General features: G+C 54.8%; 1 protein-coding gene across 16 annotated transcripts in view; it reads left to right on the top strand.

The window, feature by feature from the left end:
- Window positions 1-25,325, top strand: part of LRP8 (LDL receptor related protein 8) — a 78,951-nt gene that overhangs the window by 43,251 nt on the left and 10,375 nt on the right. For 5 of the 16 annotated variants that reach the window (XM_059135711.1, XM_059135716.1, XM_059135718.1 and 2 more), the window contains exons 4-18: window positions 447-575; window positions 3,659-4,042; window positions 4,950-5,072; window positions 5,926-6,048; window positions 7,981-8,058; window positions 9,237-9,356; window positions 9,437-9,562; window positions 12,453-12,627; window positions 14,676-14,903; window positions 17,618-17,736; window positions 17,980-18,119; window positions 19,511-19,652; window positions 20,621-20,773; window positions 21,658-21,882; window positions 23,514-23,582. In XM_059135711.1, the coding sequence (XP_058991694.1) occupies window positions 447-575; window positions 3,659-4,042; window positions 4,950-5,072; window positions 5,926-6,048; window positions 7,981-8,058; window positions 9,237-9,356; window positions 9,437-9,562; window positions 12,453-12,627; window positions 14,676-14,903; window positions 17,618-17,736; window positions 17,980-18,119; window positions 19,511-19,652; window positions 20,621-20,773; window positions 21,658-21,882; window positions 23,514-23,582 (2,334 nt within the window). The remainder of the gene's footprint in view (window positions 1-446; window positions 576-3,658; window positions 4,043-4,949; window positions 5,073-5,925; window positions 6,049-7,980; window positions 8,059-9,236; window positions 9,357-9,436; window positions 9,563-12,452; window positions 12,628-14,675; window positions 14,904-17,617; window positions 17,737-17,979; window positions 18,120-19,510; window positions 19,653-20,620; window positions 20,774-21,657; window positions 21,883-23,513; window positions 23,583-25,325) is intronic. The other 11 variants (XM_059135719.1, XM_059135721.1, XM_059135723.1 and 8 more) reach the window with 9 other exon arrangements.

Raw genomic sequence — 25,325 nt, 5'->3', positions numbered from 1 at the left:
GCAAGGCCTCCAAATCCTCAGGTTCAGATCACTGAGGCACTGATGTGGAAGCCGAACCGAGGCCCAACTGGGGCATGTTCCACCCTGAGGCACATGGCGGGAAAATGGCAGAGAGGCATGCAGGGCATGGCAGTTTCATGTTACTGGAGCTCAAAAGGGATGTTTGGAGGATGGGAGGTGGATGGAGGAGGGACTTGCCTGCCAGGGGCCAGGGGCCCGTACAAGGGTGTTAGACAGGGAGTGGTGGGATCCGATGTAGGATTCCAAGGGCCTTAGGGCTAGATAGTAACTGCTTCTCAGATGAAGAAACTGGGACCCTGAACAGAGAGGCCTGACAGATTCCCAGGGCCTCGGGCCAGGCGGCTTGAGGCAGGCAGGAGGACTGGTTGGCGCAATGCCCTGTGTCCCCCCTTGGCTAAGCCATGTGCGTGTGTCTGTCTCCACAGCCAAGCAGGTGTGTCCTGCAGAGAAGCTGAGCTGTGGACCCGCCAGCCACAAGTGTGTGCCCGCCTCGTGGCGCTGCGATGGGGAGAAGGACTGTGAAAGCGGAGCAGACGAGGCCGGCTGTGCCACCTGTGAGTCGGGTTAGGTCCCAGGGCCTGCAAGGTGGCTGGGCAGCCTCGGGGAGCAGCAGGCACTTTGGGGAGGGGCCTTCTCTCGGGGCTTGGTGGGTGGACAGCAAAGAGTAATGATCAGGACACTAGTAATGGCCAGGCGCTCTAGAAAGATGTTTCCTGCTTTCATCCTCACAATCACCGCACGAGCAGCCATTGTCATCCCCATTTTATGGGTGAGGAAACTGAGGCTCAGACAAGCGAGGAAAAGCACCCAAAGCTGAGTTGTGGAACCGAGATTCAAATCCGGCTATGGACAGCCAAGTCCAGGAGTATTTTTATCATATCTGACATCTGCTCATCCATTCCATCCGTCTCCACCGACCTCTGAGCCAAGGCAGGGGGCGAGGGCTCAGGCGTGGGGGGTTACTGGTGGGGCTGGGGGCGAGGGAGGGGCAGACTCCTGAAGTGTGAAGGACATCTGATGCTGAAATCTCAGACTCCAGCACGAATGTCACAGGGCGGGAAGACATCCCCAGCAGCCTCAGCAGGAACAGATGGAAGTGGTCACCGGGGCAGTTCCACATCACTGAGCTTCAAACACAGGATTATCTCCTTCCCAGGGAGCAGGCCAGCGGGTCCTGGGCCAGTGGGGCTATGCTTGTGTCAATTGGATGGACACCTACTGTGTGCCAGGCCTGGAGCCAGGCTCTGGAAGGGATGATGAGGTGAATCTTACACGCTTCTTCCTCCGGGAGCCCGTGATTAATAGGGGAGACAGACTGGCTGCCGATAACTAAGCTGCAAGGCTGGGCTGAGATGTGGGTGGTTTGGGGTATGATAGGGGCTTTTGCCAGGAACTCAACCACTGCTGCCTCGCACCCCCCTCCCTCTCCCAGCTTCTATATTTACATCCTACCCATCCTCCCTGGCCCAGGGGAAATGCCATCTCTCTGGAGCCTTCTGAGTCACACAGCACTCTAGATTCCAAGTCTGGAGTTCTGACGTGTCTGAAGCAGGAAGCATCTGGGTATGGGGGAGATCCTGGCTTCGGCCAGCAGCTCCAAAGCCCTAGCGATGGCACTGGCTTGTCTCCTCAGCTGTGATAATTTTGCGGGGCTTCGCTGGCCAATAAGAATCCTCTTCCCTACTTAGCCCCTCCCCATAATCAGATGTTTCCTCATTTCTAAGGGCCATCAGCCGCTATTGCACGGGCAGGAGTATCTCTAACTAGGCCATGTGGTGGCAGGCATGGTCCTCATTAATTACGGGTGACGGGAGGGTGGTTCGAAGGTCCTACCGGACACCTCTGCTACAGATCCCAACCACCCAGGCAGAGGAGAAAGAATTCTTCCTTCATTCCCTGACCCAGAGCTGCTTCCATTTCTGAGAGCTGGGAGTGGACTCTCTAGATGCAGGTCTGAGAATAGGACTCTTGAAGCCGTTAACTTTCAGACCTCAGGGAGAGCTCAGTATAAGGAAACGACTTAGTGAGCCCTTCCCCCCAGACACGTGCAAGCCGAGTCTGGCAGGGAAGAGGGGAGCTAATCTGGGCATGCATCTGCGTAATCTTGGGGGCAGACACCACAAGGCAGTGTGTGCTTTCCCCACCAGTGCCCCAACATCCCAAAAGCCCAGAAGGGGGAAAAAATGCAGCTGTCAGAAACTTGATAGAGCTGTCAGCAACACATGACGAGCTGCGTACATTGCGAAGCTGAAGACATCATTCTATTTTATGTCCAATAACAATGAAAAATGACATAGTTCTATCAGCAAATAAAAACAGACTCTTGGCGCCCCCACGTGGAAAGATCCGGTGCTGCCGCCACGGGGGCCCTACCCAAGGCTGCAGCCCCCTTCCCAACCACACCCCCCATCCCCCAGCCACAGCCTCTGTGTGAGGAACCAAGCAGAGAGATGAGGAGGTCGCTGCTCTGAAAATGGCCTACCCTCCAGGAAAGGAGGAGCAAACCAGAAAGCTGAGAGTAGTCAGAGTAGGAGGGAAGAGCTCCAAACCAGGGTTCTGGTTACATGAGCTCCAAACCAGGGTTCTGGTTATGTGTGACCCTGGACAAATTGCTCCTCTCTGGGCCTCAGTTTTCCCATCTATAAACTAGCAGTTGGGCTGGTGGTCTCCAAAGCCCTCAGCCTCTGAGCTGGGCAGCTCACTAGAGAGAGGAAGCCCAGGGCCCCAGGCAGGGCCAGCAACCTGTGTCCTTACCTACTGCCCATCCCTACTTATTCCTCAACAGCCCGCCTGTCTGGCATCCATCTACTTCACACCCGCCCCCCACAGGGAGCTCTGTGCCAGGCCCTCCAGACCAAGTGGGATCAGTCTCGGAGCCGGTCCCCGTGCAGTAGTCATGAGGGAGACAGAAGGATGTGAACCCAGATGTTTGAATGTGCTGTGAAGGGCACGCAGAACAGAGGTAGAGGGAAGCTTGCCAAGTAGGAAAGCATAAGTGTGTTATGAAAGAGGTGGGCTTTGGGCCCCTGGAGGATGAGAACTGGTCACTGTGATATATGGAGATAGTGCTGGGCAGGAGGAGAGCACCCAGCAGAGGGGAGAGCTTGAGCGAAGGCCTGGAAGGGAAGAGGGGGGCCAGTGGTCTAGTATGGCAGACACCAGGGCACCAGAAGCTCGGGTGGAGCAGTGGCTCTGTGCCAGTGGCTTGGATGCCAGGCCAGGGGACTGAGCCTGGCTGGTGCGGGCCCATGGGAATGGGGGGGCAGCTGAGTCATGACATCAGGAAACAGCTCCAGATCTTGTTCCTTGGGATGGGTCGGGGTCACGTTCGGTATTATTTCCTGGGAACATCACAAGGCCCTTGGTGACGGGCAGCACCCTGCGGCAGGAGCACTCCCAGCCCCACTGCATTGCTGGCGGCCGGGGACGGGAATTCTCGCTCCCAGTGAGGCTGCGAGGCTCAGGGTGGGCAGGCGCGGTGCCCTGAGTCCCCCTGCATGGCCCCGGATCGGAAGCCTCCTGTGCTGTTGGGCGCTCCTCCCCCCGCAGGACGCCCGCGGTGGGTGGGCAAGGGTCAGCCCCCCACCCCACCCCCCCGCAGCAGCAGCAGGGCCGACCGGCTCTCTGTCCCGCGCAGTGTGCGCCCCGCACGAGTTCCAGTGCAGCAACCGCACCTGCCTGGCCGCCGTGTTCGTGTGCGACGGCGACGACGACTGCGGCGACGGCAGCGACGAGCGCGGCTGCGCCAACCCGGCCTGCGGTCCCCGCGAGTTCCGCTGCAGCGGCGGCGGCGGCGCCTGCATCCCCGAGCGCTGGGTCTGCGACCGCCAGTTCGACTGCGAGGACCGCTCGGACGAGGCGGCCGAGCTGTGCGGCCGCGCGGGCCCCGGGGCCACCGCCGCGCCCGCCGCCTGCGCCGCGGCCTCCCAGTTCGCCTGCCGCAGCGGCGAGTGCGTGCACCTGGGTTGGCGCTGCGACGGCGACCGCGACTGCAAGGACAAGTCGGACGAGGCCGACTGCCGTAAGCCTCCGCCCCCCACCCCCGTACCGCGTGGCCCCGCTGGTCTCCCCCGGCCGGCCTGAGGCGCCGGCTGCCAGGACCCACCTGTCCTGCCCGCCCGGGTTACCTGGGTTAAGGTGGGGCGCGGACTTGAGGAAGGTGGAGTCCCTAGGTTGGAGGTCCCCAGGCTCCTAAATTGCCCAGCTCAGGTCTGACCCCAGAGGCCCAGGGTCTTCCCTGGTCCTGCTTTCCCAGTCCTGCCTCCGGCCCCCTGCCCTTCCCCATTTCAGGCATTCACCCACTGGCTCCAGTGCCCCAGACCTTGGTACTCTCAGGAGCTGCCCCTGCGCCCTGCCCCTGTCAGCCCGCTTTTCCTTCAAGGCCTCAGCCCTACCCGGAGCAGCCCTTTCCTACAGCACAGACTACACTGTAATGTCACCTGTTCATTCCTCAGTCTCCTTCCTGCCCCTTGAGCTCCTAGAGGATGGGGAGCTTCCCAGTGTCTCTGGGTTCCCCATGTCCCACCTAGTTCCCGTCATGCAGAGGGTGCTCAGCAAGGGTTTGGGGAAGGGATGAAGTCATTAAGACATGAGCACCGATTCTGAAAAGAAGGCGGCGGTGTGCTGTGGGTGGGTGGCCCTGGGGAGAGGCGGTGGATGAGAAAACAGCAGACCTGAGTTTCAGTCCTGGCTCTGTCAGCCAGAGTGCTGTGTGATCCTGGATGAGGCCTTCCCCCCTCTCTGAGCTTCAGTCTCCCCATCTGTACACTGCAAGTGCCTTGGCCAGGTGTCCTCTGAGGACTCCCAAGTTCAGCCCCTGGTTCTCTTCTTGCTGAGCGCGGATATGGGCTGGGGCTGGGGTCTGTGGGAGGAGGGCTGTTCCAATACCACATTGGCCCTGACCCTCCTGCTTTGCCTTCTCCTGGCAGCCCTGGGGACCTGCCGTGGGGACGAGTTCCAGTGTGGGGAAGGGACTTGTGTCCCTACAATCAAGCGCTGCAACCAGGAACAGGACTGTCCAGATGGGAGTGATGAAGCCGGCTGCCTGCAGGGTGCGTGAGGTTGGAGGCAAAGGGGTGACACCCTCCCCGAAGAAGAGCCCTGAACTCTCCCAACTCCAGAGAGAGCAGAATTCAGAGAGGTCTCCCCTTGGTGCCTGAGATGTGTGTACCCCCAAAGCATCATTTGCCACTAAATTACCCAGATTTACTCCCTGTAGGTCCTGCTGGCCCCAGAACAGGATTTTAAAGGACTTTGCAAAAGCTCAAAGAGGCCTGGGGGGGTGGGGCATGAGAAGGCACTGCAGGAAGTCCACCCGCACCATTTGTCCACGCCCAAGCCTCCACGTGGCTTTCTTCTAGCGTAAGCATAACCTCCGTCCCCAGGGAGCTCCCTTTATTCTCTGTGCACTTCAGAGGACTTGTGCACTGTCCTCTGGCGGGACTCTGCCTATGGTCATCACCCCCCACCTGTAGGAACCAGGACCCTGACCACAAGTCATCTGGGAAAATGGATAAAGGGTTGGGCAGTGAGGCAGCCTCCCCTATACAGGGCCTCTAGGACACAGGTCCCCCTCAGATGGTCAGTCCAGTCCCCAGGGTCTCTCTAGGGTTTCTACTTTCCTCTCAGGGCCCAGAACTGCCAGATCAGGCATATCGCCCCCTCCCCTCCACCAGCCTTGCTCAGCTAAATGATACGTGGGCATCCTGACTTTATTCCTGGGGTTCTGCCCTTCTGAGAGCAGAACTCCCACCAGCCCCGTGTCCCACTGTCTATCCTGGGTCCTTTAGAGACCTATGGGGACTGGGGCTGGAGCTTCGCTCACCTCCCACGGACCTAGACCAGCCTAGCCCTCCCTGCCCAAGGTCTCACAGGCCCTGTCCACTCTCTTGTCCGGCCCGACAGAATCAACATGTGAGGGCCCCCGCAGATTTCAGTGTAAGAGTGGCGAGTGCGTGGACGGCGGGAAAGTGTGTGACGCTCAGAGAGACTGCCGGGACTGGTCGGATGAACCTCTGAAAGAGTGTGGTACAGTACCTGTCTCCTTCTGCCTGCTGGACTCAGCCCCACCATGCCCCCTCCTGGCATCCAGGCCAAGGCCCACACCTGCCCCTCTGCACACGTTCTGCTCTGACCCTCTCTCTCTGGAATTGTGCACTGTTCTCTGGCGGGACTCTGCCTTGTGGCCTCATTCTGCATCTCTACAAATCAAGCTGCCTTTCCTTTCCAACCCAGATGCTCAGTTATGCTTCCTCTCACAAACTCGGCCTCTCCTCCTCTCTCCTTCCCCATTGAGACCTTTGCTAACCTAGCCAGGGTCCTGGCCTCTGAGGCCTTCTAGTCTCTGCAGGAATCCAGGAAGAGAGGGAGAGGTAGGGGACAGCAGACAGTAGCCAACTGAGGTACATTCCAAAGCCACCTGGCTCGGGCCAGGCCGAATGAGGGTAAGGCAGACCCAGCAGCAGAAGGTGACAGGAAGGCGACACCATCCTGAGCCCCAAGGAGCTTGGGCTTTCTGAGAGAGAAGACTTACAGGCTGGACATGAGTAAAGGGCGGGATGAGGCAGCTGTTCTAGAGCTAGAGCTGTGAGGGAGGGTTCCAGGCTGAAAAGAACAGGAGAGTCGGCTGTAGGTGAGGTGAGCAGCCCACAGAATATGCTAGAAACCCACTGTGGGCTCCAGGAAGGTTCATGTCTGAGCTCAGAGCTTTGGGCCCAGAATTCCTGGGAGGACGGAGCCTATATCCAACCCTACCTTTCTGGCAGACCAGACTGCCAGTCTGAAGATTCCGGGGAGTTTCATTCTCTAGAACTCTCCAGGAACAGCATGTTTCCACCCCTGTTGGAGATTTAAAAATTGGTTTTGGAAGGCAGCGTGGTCGGTTGCAGGTCACTTAGCCTGCACCGAAGCTGGCGGGAACGTGCTCATCTTAGGCCTTCCTGCTCCCTCAGACGCCCTGCCAGGAAAAGTCCCAGAGGAAGGAACGTGAGCAAAAGATAATAGGGAAATGGGAACAACGGAGCCCAGCCTCCACCACCAACAACCCCCTCACCCCTCACAGATCTGGAGTTAGCCAGGGGCTGCTAACCTACTAAATCTCTTCTTTCTGGTCTTTTGCACGACACATCTAAGAGAAGTATGTACGCATGTATTTGTGTCTGTGTGCTGGAGAGCCCAGTGTCTGTGTCCACGGTTCCTCCTTGGAGTAAGGCAAGGGGACTGCATCTTGTGTCTCTGTGCGTCCCTGCATCCGTGGGAATTTGTCTGTGGGGTCTGTGTGCCCACCAGTATGTGGGAGCATGTACGCAGGGACACGCATGTGCTGGGGACAGTGACTCTGCCCCTCCCTTCCTTGGCAACCTCTGGACCACCCCCACCTCCCCTGCAGGCACCCAGCAGAATCGCCTCCAGCATAGATAGCACTGGGAAGGCCCAGGGAAGCCCCTCCAGGCGCTGCTTTGGCACTGGCCTTCCAATGCACGGTCAACGAGGACCCACTACTCATTCTCTCACCCCGAAGGGACTCTGTGCTTTCCTCTATCAGAGAAACCTGAGCCACTTCGAGCTCTCCCTCTTCCCTTTTCAGAGCCATCCTACACATGCTAGTCTGTCAAGGGTTTGGTAAATACAGCTGTGGAGTTGCTGCTACCTACAGAGGGAGGGGGCGGCGAACAGAGGGAGGGGGGCAGCGAGTGGGTGCGTGAATGAGGCAGTGAGCGAGCGGTGAGCAGAGCAGACGGATGGACGGTACTGAGGGAATAATACAGTGTGGGAGAGGTCAGGGGAGGCGTGGAGTGACCGAAGATTCCCGGAGGTGGTGCCCCACAGAGTGCCCCTCAAAGCTGCCGTGGCTCAGCCCACCCCAGGGGACTGGGCCTTTTCCCAGGGCTGGACCCAGCTGAGTACCCCCAACCCCCCAGAATTTCCAGTCATGGGGTTGCTGTGATCTTGTTCTTTCAGTGCTGCCAACATCCCGGGGAAACAGGAGGCGGCCCAGGGGTAAAGGGGAGTCATCCGTACGCATGGCTTGGGCTGGAGGTGGGCACCCGCCGCTGTGCATGGCCTGGGGCGGACCACTCAGACCAGCTCTGTGCATGGCCACAACTGGCTTGGCTCGGCTGTGCTTGGCTTGGCTGCAGTGGCGGTGCATGAACCTGGGGGGTAGAAGGGTGGCAGGGCACCTTCTCTTGGCCTGCAGAATTAACCTGTGATCCCAAAGCTCAGAAGATGCTGTGAGGAAATGGTGAGCTTTGGTGCCGGCCTCCCTAACCTCCCCTAGGACTCTGCCAGAGGGGGCGAGGAAGCGGAGGGTGGGGAGACCCGATGAGCTTCTGGCTTCCTTCAGCCCCTGCAGCAATGGGACCAGACCTGTGATTGAGTATAAAAGGAGGGATAGGGGCTGAGAGGGGAGAAGGTGGAAATAATCCGTCATATTTCACGGTAGGAGAGAAGTGCCAGAGCGGCAGCTCTGTGTAGAAAGCACCTGGGGTCTTAGATAACCACAAGCTCGGTGGGGTCAGTCTCTGTTGTTCAGACTCCCTCTGGGCGGCAGTGAACTAGCCCTGGGCCCTGTCCTGGTCGGGACATGGACAGATGGGATGTGTCCGGAGGAAGGCACTTGGATAGCAGGGCGTCAGAAATCAGCGCTTCAAGGAGACTCAGAGGGAACCATCAGTCTCTGGCCAGCCCCAGCCAGTAGAGCTGGAGTGGGAGCAAAAGCTGCAGGAAGGCCAGTCCAGTGAGGAAGGCTTCTCTGGGAGGGAAGGGGCTCCTTGAGGCTGGAGATGTTTAAGCAAGGGCATTTCAGAAGGGGTTCTTGAGGTATCCTGAGGGTGAGAGGTGGTCCCTGCACAATGAGGTCACGAGGAAGGAGGAGCTGTGAGACCTGTGTTTGTGAAAGGAGAGACCTCAGGCGGCCTAACTGCCTCTGGCCTCCGGGTACACAGAGCCCTGGCCTGGGAGGCAAAGGACCTGAGTTCCACTCTGTCCCTGTCTTTGGGTCCAGCCTGGAGCAAGGACCTGCACCTCTCTCTGAGCCTCCTCTGCGCAGTCACCTGGTTAACAAGGCTGCGGCTCAGTGCAGCTGGAAAGCATCCTGGCCCCACGGGGGTCCTGCCGCCCGGAGTCTCTGCTTCAGCTCTAGGCCCTACCCCTGTCCTGCCCCCACCTCCCCAGCCAGGAATCCTGAACCCCCAGGAGCCTGTGTCCTTCCCCAGGGCTGAATGAGTGTCTGCACAACAATGGTGGCTGCTCCCACATCTGCACGGACCTCAAGATTGGTTTTGAGTGCACGTGCCCAGCAGGCTACCAACTCCTGGACCAGAAGACCTGTGGCGGTGAGACCCTCCCCACCCTCCCCCTCCCCCAGACAGAGGCAGAGCACCCTATAGGTTCTGACCTGTGCTCATCCCGGCAGACATCGACGAGTGTGAGGACCCTGATGCCTGCAGCCAGATCTGTGTCAATTACAAGGGCTACTTCAAGTGCGAGTGCCACCCCGGCTACGAGATGGACACACTGACCAAGAACTGCAAGGCTGTCGGTATGGGCACCCCAAGGTGGGGGTACAGGGACAGCTCCATGGGGTTGCAGAGAGCCGGCTGCCGCCACCTCTGTGAGGAGCAGATGGGTACGCAGGTACACACACACACACACACACACACACACACGGAGCAGGGGGCACATGCGTTGCTTGAATTATAAGTGTACCTTGCACACAAACACCTGCACAGACCCTGCCCAGAGCCACCCAGTATATCACAGACACGGCACTCACAGTCACACCATGTATGGACACATGCTTGACCGTGCAGGCCACGCATACAGCACAGGCATTCCCAGGAGAGGGCATGACATGCACGGACCCACACATCGTTCTAGGCACTGGGGATTCGGCAGTAAGCAAAGCAGACACAGATCCCTGCGTGCTCTTTGGGACTTACATCTTGGTGCATGGGACAGACAAGAAATCTGATTTAAAAAAAAAAAAAAAAGAAATCTGATAAATAAGTGAACTAGCATGGCAGATGGTGGTCATGGTTAAGGAGGAATACAACCCGGGGAAGGGGAGAGGGAAGTCCAGAAGGGCAGAGAGGAGTACAGTTTCAGACAGAGTGGTCAGGGAATGACCTCTGTGAGAAAGTAACATTTGAGTCAAGACCTGGAGGTGGTGAAGGAAGGAGACATGCAGCTATCAGTAGGAACCACATTTCAGGCCAAAGGAACAGAAAGTGCAAAGGCCCTAAAGCAGGAGCGTGCGGGGTGTGTTCCGATGACAGCGTGGAAGCCGGCGTAGCTGGAGCAAAGAGCACAGGAGATGAAGTCATCGAGGGGACTCTGGGCAGATCACAGAGTCTTCTAGACTATCATAAGGGCTGTCACCCCACGTCAGGGGGAAACCTTGGAAGGCTTTGAGTAGAAGAGGGGTGTGCTGTGCCTTTCATTTCCAAAGGCTTCCTCTGGCTGCCGTGCTGGGAGGAGACTGTAGGGGACTGGCAAGAAGCGGGGAAACCATTTAAGAGGTTTTTGTGTCATGCAGAAGAGGTGATGGTGGCTAGGACCATCGTGCTGCAGTGTGAATGATACAAAGCAGGCAGACTGGACGTACTTTGCAGATTAAGACTTATTTTGAAGCAACAGGATTCACATACCCATTGAATGTAAGATGTGAGAGTTAAAAAAAGAGAGTCGAAGATGATGGCAAGGGTTTTGGCCAAACACCTGGGAAAACAGGATTGCTATCTACGGAGCTGGGAAAGATGGTGCAAGAAGCAGGGTCGGGGGAACAGTAGCTTGATTTGAGCATGTCGAGTTTTCAAGAAAGCTGTGTTGACATCCAAGCGGGGGTTGTGAGGAGGCCCTCGGACGCACAAGCGGAGCTCAGACGCACACACACGATGCATGGTGTGCGGCCACAGTAAGGGACACAAAGCCTGCAAACCCAAAGCCTACCGCCCCTACTGTGCCCCATGCCACATGTACGTTAGCGTGTCATGCATCCCATGCTGCCTGTTCTCGCTGCCCCCCCATCCCCCCAAGGGACGCGTGTCCTCCATGCACGGACTGTGAACGTGCAGCAGAGACAACACATGACTGCCGCGTCATCACAAGGCCCCGCAGAGGAACATCTGAAGCGCAGTCACACTAAATCCCAGCCACCTGTACACTGGGTTCCTAGCACCTCGAGATACCCTGTAACCCAGCTCCTGCCTTCAGAGGATCGTGTTGCTGCTCTCGTTTTGGGACAAAGAAAAGGGAACCGTCAGGGGAAGGGCTTTGACCTCGGCTCTCCTTCTTTCTCCTTCCTACACCCAGAGTTCTCCTTTCTCTGGACCCTCTTTGGGTACCAGATCCTCTCTTCCCCTGCCCCTGCCCCATCACCACACGCAGGTCACAGGCCGAGGCCACACAGGACTCTGTGTTGGTCCTCCCTGGTCCCCAGGGAACTCGTTAGCCTGACACAGATGCACAGTGACAGGGACCAGGCGGCCTGCAGAAATGTCTGCTGGAAAACAGGGGGAGAAGGCCCAGGTAGCTCCAAGTACAGGGGCTGGGACGTGAGAGTAGAACCAGGTCACAGGAGGGAAACCTGGAATTCAGTGCTGGCCCCTCACAGGCCTCTGGGGTAGTGACCTTCGTGCTGAGTAGCCAGGAATGTCTCGGTCACTAGTGAACTTCCTAAAATAGTCTCCTAAGTTTAAAAATGGCTTTTCGTGTGCATGGGTTGTCGTGTGTTGTCTCCATTGCACGTATATGACCCGTGCTGTATATTACACACACCCCACCCCTGCTACTGTTTCAGAGTCCAGTGCAAATGACACCCAGCTCACAGGAACCCTCCTGATCCCTGCCAGCCCCTAAAACGCCATCTCTGGTCATGTCCCTGAAACATCATCTCTAGTCATGTCCCCAAACACGTTCTGCGTAAACTAAAGTCTGAGTCTTCAGGGAGAGGAGTCTCACACTGCATCTCCTCTTTTAAACCTCACCCTAGTTCTGATGTTCATCCTCACACTCCAACCTCAGTCCCCTTCCTAAAACACCTGATGCTCACATTGCCCTGTTGTGAGCTATTGCAGTGGGGCCCTAAGCAGGGGAGCTGGGGAGCCATGCGTTCTAGGCAGAGGGGACCACTTGAGCAAAGGCCCGAGGCAGCCAGGCTCTGCCTGGTCATCATACTGGTCTGGTGGCTGGAGTCAAGGTGTGTTGGTGATGAGTGATGAGGCTAGATGGGGCTTAGGGTCACATCCCAGAAGGTGTAAGCCTAAGGAGGAAATGGGGAGTCATAAAAGATTTGGGGCGAGTTTATGTCTAATACAAAGAATATAGATCTTCCGTTACACAGGGCACCTTGCACCTCAAGCCTCCCCATACACCGCCCCCCCACCCCACCCCTTGCACTGACCATTTCTCTCACCCTTCCTGCACCACAGCTGGCAGAAGCCCATCGCTGATCTTCACGAACCGGCACGAAGTGCGGAGGATAGACCTGGTGAAGCGGGACTACTCCCGCCTCATCCCCATGCTCAAGAATGTCGTGGCGCTGGATGTCGAAGTGGCCACCAATCGTATCTTCTGGTGTGACCTCTCCTACCGCAAGATCTACAGGTGAGTGGAGGCAGGTGTTCCACAGCCAGGCTGGGGCAGGGGTGGGGGGCCTGACAGGCGGAGAGGAAGGGGGACCTCTGTACCCACTCCGCCTCCAGAATCCGCTGGGGACAGACAGGGACTTGGGCAGAAACACAGGGTCACAACGGATATGGAACTCCCAGACCATCTCCTTCCCCGGGGCTGGCCAGGCAGAGAGGTCTGTGGGGAGAGCCCCTCTGAGCCCACACCCCTGGGCTTTGACTGACCTCTGGTGGTCTGGGGGGCAGCACCAAACCTGAGAACCAGTCCACCAGGCCAGGAGGTATGACACTCCAGCCTCTGTGAAGACTGTAAGGCAGCTTACCTGTCTGTGGGTCAGATCTTGTGGATAACTCAGTCCAATATGACTGAGACCTGGTCCTGCCTGGAGGACAGCACTCATAACACAGTGATGTCTATTACGCTGCTCCCAAGAGGAAAGTACAGAGGGGGCCCTTTACCCAATCTGGGGTGTCAGGGAACTCTTCCTGGATGGCACTACCCCCAGCCCAGCCCTTTCCTTTGTCCAACGCCATAGTCAGTGGACTTCCACTCTCCAGAAGGCCCCTCACACACACCAGGAGGTCCTCTGGTAGGTCTTTCTCAAATCCCACAAGCCTGTCTCCCTGTGTGTCCGTCCCCTTTTTGGACGTCATAACCTTTCTTTGTCCTGAGATCTGTGTGGCAGGACTGCCAATGACCAGGCCCAGGGTAGACTGTTGAAAGAACAATGGGGTGGATGGGTGGATGGATGGATGGATGGATGAAGATATACCAAGTGCTGTTCACAGACAGCTAGATACGTACCACACCCCGAACGCACAGACACATACTCAGTTTAGACTCGCACACAGAAGCAGCTAGGGCCATGTCTGCCCCACAGGTATGCCTGGAAGAAGCAGGATTTGATGACAGACTGGGTATGGGGCCGAAGGAGGTGCATTCTGGGAGGTTCGGATTTCTGGCTCAGAAGCCTGCCATTTTCTGATATGGGAGCAGTGGGTGGGGTGGGGTGTTGGCCATTCTGGCTGGCTGAGGGGAAAGGAATGGGGGGCAGTTTGAGATGTGTTGAGTTCAAGGTCCATGGAACATCCCAGGGGTGCTAGTCGGCTTTACAGTCTGGAGCTTCAGAGAGTGGTCAGGATGGGAGAATCAGAGTTATGGGTGGCAGTGAGCACTGTGGATCTAATCAGCCAGAGGGAAGACGTGGGGGAGGAGAGAACATTGGGGAAAAACAGCATTTGGGAGACAGAGTCCTGGTAGCGTTGCCGCCTGCGTGTCTGCTGTGTTCTCAGCCCCTTCTCTTCATTCTCACTGACATAGCCTTTCTGCAGATTCTCTTCGCCTCACCCAGCTGCAGTAGTGGCCCCCTAGCTGGCCTCCCTGCCTTCCTCCCCTCCCCTTCCATGCATCAAAGCCACAGTGACCCAACATGCCTATCTGACCCTGACCTACCTCTCACCTGCTCAGTTACTCCCTCCTGAATAAAATCCCGACTGCCTGGCCTGGCCTGCAGGGCCCTGCCTACACTCACTTCCAGTCTGTGTCCCGCATGCTCAGCTCTACCCCCATCGAATGCCTCGCTGTTCCAGAACACACAGCTCTGGGTGCCCGCACATACCATTCCTTGTGCTTTCTGTTCCTTGTGCTCCTGGTGAGCTAATCTTTCAGGACTCAACTACAGAGCCTTCTCCAGTTCTCCAAGATAATGGAGTCTCCGTTTCTTGACTTCTTGACTGCTAGAGTCCCTGATGCTTTCCATAATCACGTTGTACTGTGATTACCTGGCTAGAAATTCCTGTCCCCCACCAAACTGAGCTCCTCCAGGCCAGGGACTATGGCTGACTCAAGCCTGTATACTTGCTCCTGGTAGCCTAGGAAATGGGAAGAATAGAAACTAGCCAAGTTCCTCTAAAATCCACTGCCATGGTCTAGAGGGGAAAGAGAGAGGGGAGGGGTGCCCGGGCAGCACCAGATGAACCCCTGGGTGGAACCCCTGCCCCATGACCAGCTCTGGTTGTCCCTAGCGCCTACATGGACAAGGCCAGTGACCCGGCAGAGCAGGAGGTCCTCATTGACGAGCAGCTGCACTCTCCAGAGGGCCTGGCAGTGGACTGGGTCCACAAGCACATCTACTGGACTGACTCAGGCAACAAGACCATCTCTGTGGCCACAATTGATGGTGGCCGCCGCTGCACTCTCTTCAGCCAGGACCTCAGCGAACCCCGGGCCATCGCGGTCGACCCCCTGAGAGGGTGAGTATCCCCACCCAAACTTCCCATTTTCCCTGAGGAGGCACTCGGTCCTCCTGTGTCTATCATTAAGAGTTATCTTGGGGACTTTGGAAGGCCATGGGCCACTCAGACAGCCCAAGGGAAGAAAGTCTGTGTGGGGCCCTCAGACTATTAACCCCTGACCAAGGGTTCTCTGGGCAGTCATCATCCTTACTCTGCCACTAACTCATATCCCAGAATCAGTGCATCGCAGAGCATAGTTGGGCTCTAAGGATGGCCCTCGTGGAAGCTTCTGGGGCAGGAAGTCTTTCCTCAGGTTGCTGCACGCTGCTGGTGGCAGCTCCCACACTCCCAGAGACAGAAAGCTCATTATTTCCCACAGGGGCCATTTCATTTCAAGGCAGCTCTGCCCATTAGAGAGTGTTTAGGATTTTATTTTTTTTCTCATATCCCCAAATCTGCCCAACTTTGACTTTCTCCATGGGCCTCTGGAGTTACATCAGACGCATCTACTCCCTGCCCTACAGGACAGCCAGCAAGATAACGAGGACTGAGACCACTGACTAGGTCTGGTGCACCCCTGGGTGTACAGCCTCTGGGCCCCTAACCACCCAGGCTGCCCTGGCTGTGGCCACACTTCCATTTTGGGGGTAGTGATTCTGAACAGAGCAAGACTCTTCCCTCCCTTCCCCAATAGGGATGTCCCAGGAAGGCATGGTTTCTCAGCAGCGGTAGCCATATTAAGTTTCCCAGGATCACTAGCTTCTTCCTGTTACTGTTTTTTTAATTGTAAACAAGGATAAGAAAACCCTCTTCTTCCAGTGAGGGTGGCTGGGGGCCACACTGGCCCCTGACAGAACGTGTGAGGCCTTGGGCAGGGACTGACCACTGTGCTTTACTGGGCACGCTTAGGAACAACCAGGCACCTGACCAATGATGAGTCATCTCACTTAATCCCCACTTCAGCCCTGCTCCCTGTGTGTAGTGACACCCAGCCCAGCTCCAGTCCAGTGTGGATGGGTCCGAGTCCCGGCAGGAAACCCGCCGCACACCTGAATCCAGATGACTTGGGGAGGGCTTAACAGGGGGTCTCTTTACAGAGGAGTGGGTGAGATCTGATGCACTGTTCCTAACACTGTGCCCTTAGCAGCACTAGGCCCGAGGGGCAAGAGCAGGGTCGGGTACTCGGACTGGGAAGGAAAGAGCAGTAGCCACCTTCAGAGCAGTAGCCAGCCAGGGGCAACTTTGAAGAGAGGAATCTGGAACAAATACCCTGAGCTCAGTCTCTCGTCCTCCTGCTCAGACATGTCACTGAATGCAGCAGGAAGCCAGAAGACTATAGAGAGCCAAGCCCACTGATGTGGTTCGCACACGGGTCAGATTTTTGGGTACAGAGCAGAATGGGGATGGGTAGAGAGTGACTCCAAAGCCACTAACAGAATCACTCAGCCCCCCAGCTGAAGGGGGCCCCCAGGCCAAGGCAGCCTTGGCCTGACACCAGATTCCAGCAGAGGCGGTTTTGGGGAGAAGGAAACCTTCAGGCTTTAGAGTTGGGCTTGTGTTTTATATAAAGTACAATGCTGGCTCCGCTGCTTATTAAAAGCGTGAATTGAGGGAAGTCAACCACTGTGAACCACAGTGTGCTCATTTATAAACCGGGACTAATAATTACACTCTCCAGGGGCTCTGGTGGGGCTGGGACGGACACATTTCTTTGTCCAACAAATACTAAAGAAGAGCCTGTTCCGGGTCCCACATGAGCAACCTACAGGTACACAACGAGGGGCAAGATGGACAAGCCTGCCCTCAGGGGACCTTACAGACTAATGGGGGAAATAGATAGGAAAATACACCTCACCACCCAGATGCCCACAGAAATAACCATTTTTTAAGTGCCAGGAAGGCAAGAACTAGTGCTTTCAGAGGTAATAACAGGGTGGCCCTATTACAGAGAATGATTCTGTACAGCAAAGATATTCACGCTGAGAAGGAGCCGGGGGACAGGTGGAGGCCTGAGGCTCTCAACTAACAAAGCTTGGTGCCTGCAGCCCCGTGGGATTGGGAAGGGTTGGGGTGGTGGTGGGAGAGAGGCCTGAGCAGGCAGAGCTCTGTCAGCCGTGGGAAGGATTTGGGATTTTGTTTTAAGGGCAATAGGAGAAGCCACTGTAAAGTTTAAAAACCAGAGAGTGATGATTTATTTCTGCTTCTGAGAGTTCCTTTGCCTGCTCTAGAGGGATGGGGTTAGAGGGGCAGTGATGGCTGTGTTTATAAGTACGTGAGGCAAAACCTCTCAGTTCATTGCCCGGCACACAGTAGGTACTCATTAATGTTCAAGAATGAAGCGAGGGAAATCCCGGGCTGAGTTCTGGCTGTGTGACCCTGGGGAAGCCGTCTACTTTTCCCTTTGCAGACCAGGAAAGTAAGAGAGGGTTGATGAGGGCCTTTCCTGCTCTGGCCTCCGGGACTCTGGTTAGAGCTGCCAGAGTGGCAGAGAGGGGCTCTGAGGCTGGTTGGCTGAAGCTGGGGGGACTCTTGGGGAACGCAATCTTCCCAGGGCTCTCAGATGAGGGGAAACTAATGCAACTGCTAACTCTTAAGATTCGATGGCCTGGATTTCAGAGGCCTTCCCAGCCCCCACCAAACATAATATTCAGTGGCTCATTGAGCCCTCTGACCCACACCACCCCAACCCCATCCCCTGACTAAAATTCCAATTGAGTTCTTCTCTCTTTTAGGTTCATGTATTGGTCTGACTGGGGATACCAGGCCAAGATCGAGAAGTCTGGGCTCAATGGTGTGGACCGGCAAACACTGGTATCAGACAACATTGAATGGCCCAATGGAATCACCCTGGGTGAGGCCTGCCTTCCCTGGATTGGGGCCCTGTTCCACTACCCAGTGCTGACTACCATCTGGAGCCCCACGGGTCTTGTGTTTATATCCCCCAGAGAGTACCCGTGCCTGTATTTCTGGATGGTCGCCCCAGGCTCGCCTCCATGGGAGGCCTGGCCTAGAAATGTGGGTAGGGGAAGTAGGCACAGAGGAGCCGAGACCCTGGTTGGGATCCCAAATTCAAGACCTGATCCCCTGTCCCCAGATTTGCTGAACCAGCGCTTGTACTGGGTGGACTCCAAGCTTCACCAGCTCTCCAGCATTGACCTCAACGGAGGCAACAGGAAGATGCTGATTTCCTCCCCCGACTTCCTCAGCCACCCTTTTGGGATAGCTGTGTTTGAGGTGAGCTCCGGGAGGGGAGACATGTCCCTAGCAGGACGCTAAAGCCTAGAAAAGGCTTTTCAAATAGGATGGCTCTCTGAGACATGTCCAAACAGAAACAAAGGAAGAGGGAAGCCAGCTGACTTGTGCGCACACAGAGGCCTCGCAGCCTACTGTCCTGTGCTTCCTCCCCAAGACCCCTCTCAGAGCACTTGTCACAGGGAGGTTACTAGACCACGTGTGTTCCCTTTCTGTGCCCTCAGCGCCTGGCACTGTACCCCTATACAGAAGGTACACAATAAAGGGAGGGAGGGAAGAAGAAATATACATTTCCTTAGACTCTGCTATTGGAAATAGCCTGAGAGATGCTATTCAGCTCAGCACACTTTGGCTGACCTTTGCTGGACCCTGGGGTCATTGAAGTGAATCAGACGTTAACTCAGTCCTCACGAAGCTCCCCGGAGGGTGGAGCGTCCCACCCATCCTGTGCCTGTATTCGGCCCTAACAACCTTTCTTCTTAGGGAACGAGTAATCCAGAACCAACCCAGGTCTTAACATATCGATCTTTGCCCCCAAGGGGAGGGAAAGCAAGGGGACCGTGGTCTGTGGTGGCTATTGGGCCATATTTGCTTGGAGTGACATCACTCAGCACTGCTCTGAAATTCTGGGCAGAACCCCACCTCCAAGTCCAGCGCCCGCTTGGAAAGACAGGTGTGTGCAGACACATGTAGGTGCTTGTGCATGTGTGTAGCATTGCACACACAAATAGTGTAAAGTGTATGCGTGTGTCTCCAGAAATCCAGCCATTTACAAGCGTGCTTTTCTGGTATGTGCTGGTGCTTGTGAATATGTAAGTACTTACACCAAGACTTGGCCAAGTGTCTGTTCTGGTCCAAGTGTGCTTTTGTGGGTAGGTGTCCAGATCTGTGCATGGAGATGCATGGTTGCACCTGTTGTTGTGGACTTGCCTGCAGGTGCACCTGTAGGCTTATGTGGACAGAATGTTGGATGCATACAGATCCATGTGTACCAGGAAGCTGTAGGAGGACATACCAGGGAATAGTCCCCTCCAATCTTGGTCCCAGGCCCCGGTAGGTGTAGAAGCCATTGAGACCAGACCTTGGGCTTCTCCTCGGCTCCAGGAAGCAGGCCTAGCTCAGCATGAATGAACAGTCTTCAGGCCAAAGCACAGATCCAACAAATAATCCTCCATGATAGAGGGGAACAAGAGTATGTGCCACAGATTAGTGGCTGAGAGCCTATCCCCCGGGCCCCCTGTGAATCTGTGGGCAGGAGAGCTCAGGGGAGAGGTCAGGGCAGTTTTTGTGATGATGGTTTGGGCCAAGCCCTGAGACTAAGGTCACGGGTTTAGGCCCTAGGCCTCCCATCCTGTGCATCTGTACCCCCACAGGACAAGGTGTTCTGGACAGACCTGGAGAATGAGGCAATTTTCAGTGCAAATCGGCTCAATGGTCTGGAAATCTCTGTCCTTGCTGAGAACCTCAATAACCCACATGATATTGTCATCTTCCATGAGCTGAAGCAGCCAAGAGGTGAGCCTTGCCTGGCCCCACAGCCCCTGCCCACACCCTCTCCCTGCACTAGTTGGGCTGTGTGGTTCCCCTAACGCCATGTCCCAGCATTCCCAGGACACGTGGAGACAGCCACTCTCGTTGGGAGTATGCTTTGCTGTCACACATTTTACCTCATTTCCTTCAGCTCTTGGTGAAATAAGGCTGGGTATAAAAACTATAATATAAAGTTCCATGTGTGCCTACAAGAAGTGGGTGTTACTTTTCTCATTTAGAAAGCTGGGGCTCAGAAAGGTAAAACAACAAAACTAAAACCCAAAATCAGGTCTGTCTGATTCCAAGAACTGCTTCTGCCGGGAGGGAGCACATCGCCTCTCATTTATGATGTGTACCCATTTTGCCGCTATATAAGCTAATATATCCCCGGGCCATGGAGCAATCCAGCTCATTGGGACCAGAAGCCAAGAATCCTGCTCGTCGGGCTCCCGGGCTCTCTTGCTAGGATATAGTGATCAGGCTACCTGTAACTCAGCTGTGGCCACCAGGGTGACAGTGGAAGGTACAGGGGAAAGAGGGGATGAGCATGGTGCCTGATTCTAGACCTGAAAGTTTAAATAAGAAAGAGACATGGCACATGGCATAGAGGGAGAAACATGGATTTTGGAATCCAACAGACCTCAGTTTAAATTCCAACTGTAAAATTACTAGAACTGTAACTTGTACCAGTTTGTCAGTGAGCCCAGACGTCTGGTACCTGTCATTCCGGGCCATGCACCCACCTCTCATATTGTCGTCAGGATTGAAGGGAAGTGGGGGGTGAGGGAAGGAACACCAGGTCCAAGGCTGGGATATGCCCAAAAAGAGTAGGAGAGAAAGCTTTTGGAGCAAGCCGACTGGGAAGGGCCTCATCCTTGGAAGAAGGGAGGACTTGGCATGTCTTGTCTTTGCTCCAACTCTCTCTCTCTCCCTCTCTCTCTCTGTGCCATTAGCTGCAGATGCCTGCGAGCTGAGTGCCCAGCCCAATGGCGGCTGTGAGTACCTGTGCCTTCCTGCTCCTCAGATCTCCAGCCCCTCTCCCAAGTACACGTGTGCCTGTCCTGACACAATGTGGCTGGGCCCAGACATGAAGAGGTGCTACCGAGGTAAGCAGACCTACGGGGGGGGGGGGGGGGGCAGGCCCCCAGCAAAGCGAGATCCCCTCCTGCTAAACTCCTCCCTTGGCTTCCAGGACGCCATATGCTCCCGGTTTCTGTCTGTCTTTTCTGGCTGCGTGTTGCCTTCTTTACCATCCTTGAATGCTGGTGTCCCACAGGGTCCTTCCAAGGCTTTCTCTTCTCACTTCCAAGAAAAAATGCACATTTACAGACAACATTTTAAACTCAGTTTCAGGGGCTTTCTGGAGGCCCTTGAAGACCTGAAATTAAGAATCCTTTTCCCTATGGCTTCAGTTCCTATTTCTATGCAGGTGACTGTGAGCTTGCCCATTCCTTACCTAGAACTGGACACATGACACAGAAGCCCTTCTGTGATATGATTAGGACTAATAGTTAATACTTGGGCCGTGTAAGCCTCTATTCATTGTCCAGTGTTGATACAGGGCCAAGGCCTTTGGCGTAAGCACAGATCTGCTACATCAGATTTATGAATTATGATTTCCAGGTCCAGTTCTTTAAAGTGGAGTGAGAATTTAAATTTAGTAGTGTAACAGTATGCATGCAAAATTCTTCTAGATTTATGTATCACCCCCCCCAGTCTTTTACAGTGGTCTTGCCCACACCTAATTCTATAGCCTTGTTTTAATGACTTATCTTAATCAAATCAATGTGCGGTTTAAACACAAAGTACTTGGGATTCAGCTAGAGGAAAGGTCAGAGCCCATTCAGGAGGTTTAGGGAAGGCTTCCTGGAAGTGGCATTTGAGCTGAGCCTTGAGAATGACTTCATAAGTATAATTTATAGAGGCAGTGAGTTAGGCCTTTAGCAAGAGAATTCTCTGTGCAAGTGACTCCGTGGCATTTCCCCTCCAGCACCTCAATCTACCTCAACTACGACGTTAGCTCCTACCACAGCGAGGACACCAGCGGAAAACACGAGAGTCCCTGGGACCACTGTCCACAGCCTCACGTACCAGAACCACAGCACAGAGACACCAAGCCTGGCAGCTGTGGTCCCAAGCTCAGTTGGCGTCCCCAGGGCTCCCAGCATCAAACCATCTGCCCCAAGCCCTGCGACCAGCAACCACTCCCAGCACTGTAAGGAAATGAGCTCTGCATTCTTTGGTGACAGGGGAGGGGCCTTCAGGAAGCCTGGGCGGGTGGGGAGGTGCTGGGGAGGGCTGAGAGGGTTTGGCGGGGGAGATATGTGGAAGAAGAGATCACACCAGAGCAGAATCTTGGATCTCTCTGAGGGAGCTGGTAGAAGTGCCCGCCTATGATTTAGGAGTCTGAGGTGCCCCTGACTTGTAGAGGGTCTTGTGGGAAGCCACTTCCTATCTCTGAGCCTCAGTATCTTCACCTACAAAGTGGGACTGATAACTGCCCTTCCCTCACCGGCTTCACAAGCTTGCCTAGAGAGACAAAGGAGGTGGTGTAAACAGAAACGGCTCGTGCGCACAGCTTCTGCTGCTGCTGGGCATGGGCCTGTGTTCACTACTGACGCAGGGATGAGGGAGTGTCCCTCTGATCTGGAAACCTCAGAAGCTCTGGTCTCTTTTCTTAGCTCTCTTAGCCGGTTCCCCAGCCAGTAACACCCGTCGCTATGGTCTGCTTGTGCCTCTTTCCAAACCCTGGCATGAAAATAATTAAGTTCAGCACTTATGAAATCATTGGAAGCAATACTTGTCATGGCTAGAAATGTTCTGTCTCATGAGCCAGCAAATACCTTTTTAATTAAGTCACCTGCCAGGGCAAGTTCACTTAAGAAGATAAACCATCTTTAAAACATCTTCCCATATGTGGCCCAGAAACCAAGCAGCCCGGTAGCACCTTTCTCATCGGGCCCATCTTGCCGGCAGAAGCTGGCTTTGCAGAGCTGAGCGCTCACCCCGACTTTTGGAGGTTTAGCTCAGTGAGTTCCAGGCCCTCTCCAGCGGGGCAGAGCCTCTGATCCAGGTCTCTGCACCCGCCTCCTGCTGCTCAGGGTGTGCTCATGCGCAGTGAGGGCACTGAGGCCACAGACTTCCCCAGCAGTCCCTCACTCTGAAGCCCACAAGGCTGTGCCAGGCACCGGGCGTAGTGAGCGCTCTGCCTAAATTACCTCACTTAACTGTCACAGTGACCCTTGGAGGTAGGTAACTGGCCCACACAGGTAGGGAATAGGAGAGCTGGGATTTGAACCCAGGATGTCTGACCCCAGAAGCCTGTGCTGTTGGTTCCACTACTTATAGTGCCTCCCATTTTAATTACTTATTGAAAATAAGCTGATAGTGCAGACAGACAGAGAGACCACCCAAGCAACAGAGACAAAGCAATAGGTACGGGCTGGAAAAGGCAGTTGCCTTAGTCAACAACGTAGAGACCTAAGTGTTCACTCTGCCAAGCACCCCACCACCACCACCCAGCTTCCTATCACTGTGGTCCTGTGGGATGGCCAAGGGACATGGGGCACACATCCTGGGTTTGGATCCCAGCTCTGCAGCTTCTCTGTGAGCCCGCAGAACGCCAGTAAGACTGTGTTTCCCCATGTGTGAAGTGAAGATAACCGTTGTTGTGCTCACGTCGGGGAAGTTTTGATAGGAACTGGAGAGACTGAATTGTTAGGCATTAGTCAGGCGCCTTACTATGGAATGAGAGCAAGAAGCAGCTGGCAGTTCTTACAGCTTGAGGCAAGCAAGGACTTGGGCTCACGGCGATGGAGCATCGTTAGGCACGTTTATGTTTTGCAGATGGGAATGAAGGCAGCAAGATGGACTCAACCGTCACCGCTGCGGTCATTGGGATACTCGTGCCCATGGGTGAGTGTGGCCCCAAGTCTCCAGGGAGACCAGAGCAACCGTGCTCAGGCTCTGGGGAAAAGCACTAGCCTTAGCCCTGAGCACACTGACCTGTCACATTGAGGAGACTGTGGCTCAGAGAACTTTTCTGCCCCAGGAGATTTCCAGCCCACTTCCCAGTGTGATCATTTGGTATCTTAGCTTGGCACGTAAGACCCTTCAGGACCTGGCCCCCGGCAGCTGTCCTAATGCCTCACTGTACCCCAGCGTTCACCCTTCGCCTGCCTGAAGGCAAACTTTTGGCTCCACGGACACAGGGCTGGGGCCTCTCTTGTTTGCCACTCTCCCCAGCTCCTAGCAGTGGCTGCCACATGGTAGGATATAAAATATTTGTTGAATTAATGAGGAGCGCTGCTTGCCGTGACTTTAGGAAATCATGCTATCTTGCTTCCTTTTGGTTTGGCTGCGATGTACCAGACTCTGATAAGTGGAGAGAAGGTGATTAAAAATGAAGAAGACATGGTTCCTGTCCTCAGAAAGTTTAGTATTGTCGGAGAGACCCACATAGCAGATAATTTGACCATGACATGGGAAGTCTAAGCCATGGGCGGTCTGGGGAAGTGCCAAGGAAGTACTTAACTTGGAATCGGAAGAGAAGGGAAGTGAGCAGGGAAGGTTTCCAAGTGGAAATGATAGGAAATGACTCACGCCGAGTCAGCCCAATGAAGAAGAATCCAGAGCTGTCCAAGCAGTAGAAACAGCATGAAGCAAAGCCAGGAAGGGGAACAAGCATGGGAGGGCAAGGTGGGGGTGGGCTTGGGACCAGAAGTCCAATATGGCCAAAATATAACACTGAGTTCAACCTCTCGGAGAACCACGGAGGCTGATTTAGTCTCTCCTACCCCGCTGTCTTGTTCTAGTCTCATTTCTTGGTGGGGTGACTGCCCATTCATAGGCTGATCCCCCTTGCTTGCCCACGGGTACCTCAGGGACCAGCACTTTGCCCATTTATCCTGGAAATCCCCAGTGTAGTGGTGAGCTAATGAGTGAATGTTTTCAAAACTCCTACTCCGTGCAAGGGACTGTGCTGGATGCCAAGGGTCCAGGGAAGAGAAAGATAAAAAAGACTTTTTAAGAGCTTTCAGTCTTTACTCAGACTTGGTCCTAAAATGTGATGCAAGAGAGGTGTTACCACATACTACATACATACAGCTACGTGGGGCCCTGCAGAGGAGAGGGAATGATCCTTCCGGAGAAGGGGCCCTCTGAATTGGCCTTGTAAGGCTTTAACCATAAAGATGATGGGGAGACTATGGCAGGCTGAGTTTGAGTAGAGTGAATGGAAAATACTCTGATCATTGTTTAGTAAAAGAGAAACCAAGCCCTTTCCTGCCATCCTCTACTCGATAGAAGGAAGGGCGTGTGTAGTCTGTTTCCCTGATAGAATCCACTCCAATGTAATTAATATTTTTTAAATTTCTACTCTTCTGAGGGGTGAAAGATGAGTATTCTTTCCCTGGCATTTCCCTATGAGATAGAGTATCATTTCATATGCTTGATGGCCAATTACATTGCCTCCTAATGCATTGCTCACTCCCAGTCTTGTCTTGATTTTCTCTTGGTTCTTGATCTTATTCTTATTTGTAGAAATATTTATACATAAGGAATATTAAACCTTTGTAATATACATTACAGATATTCTCTTCCTTACTCCCACTTGATTTTTAAATGTTTGTGGTTTTTTGCTACACACAAATTTGAAAA

Source organism: Mustela lutreola, chromosome 10, assembly GCF_030435805.1.
Source record: "Mustela lutreola isolate mMusLut2 chromosome 10, mMusLut2.pri, whole genome shotgun sequence".
NCBI lineage: Eukaryota > Metazoa > Chordata > Mammalia > Carnivora > Mustelidae > Mustela > Mustela lutreola.
The sequence above is the reverse complement of the archived record's forward strand: the minus strand, read 5'-3'. Positions and strand labels throughout refer to the sequence as shown.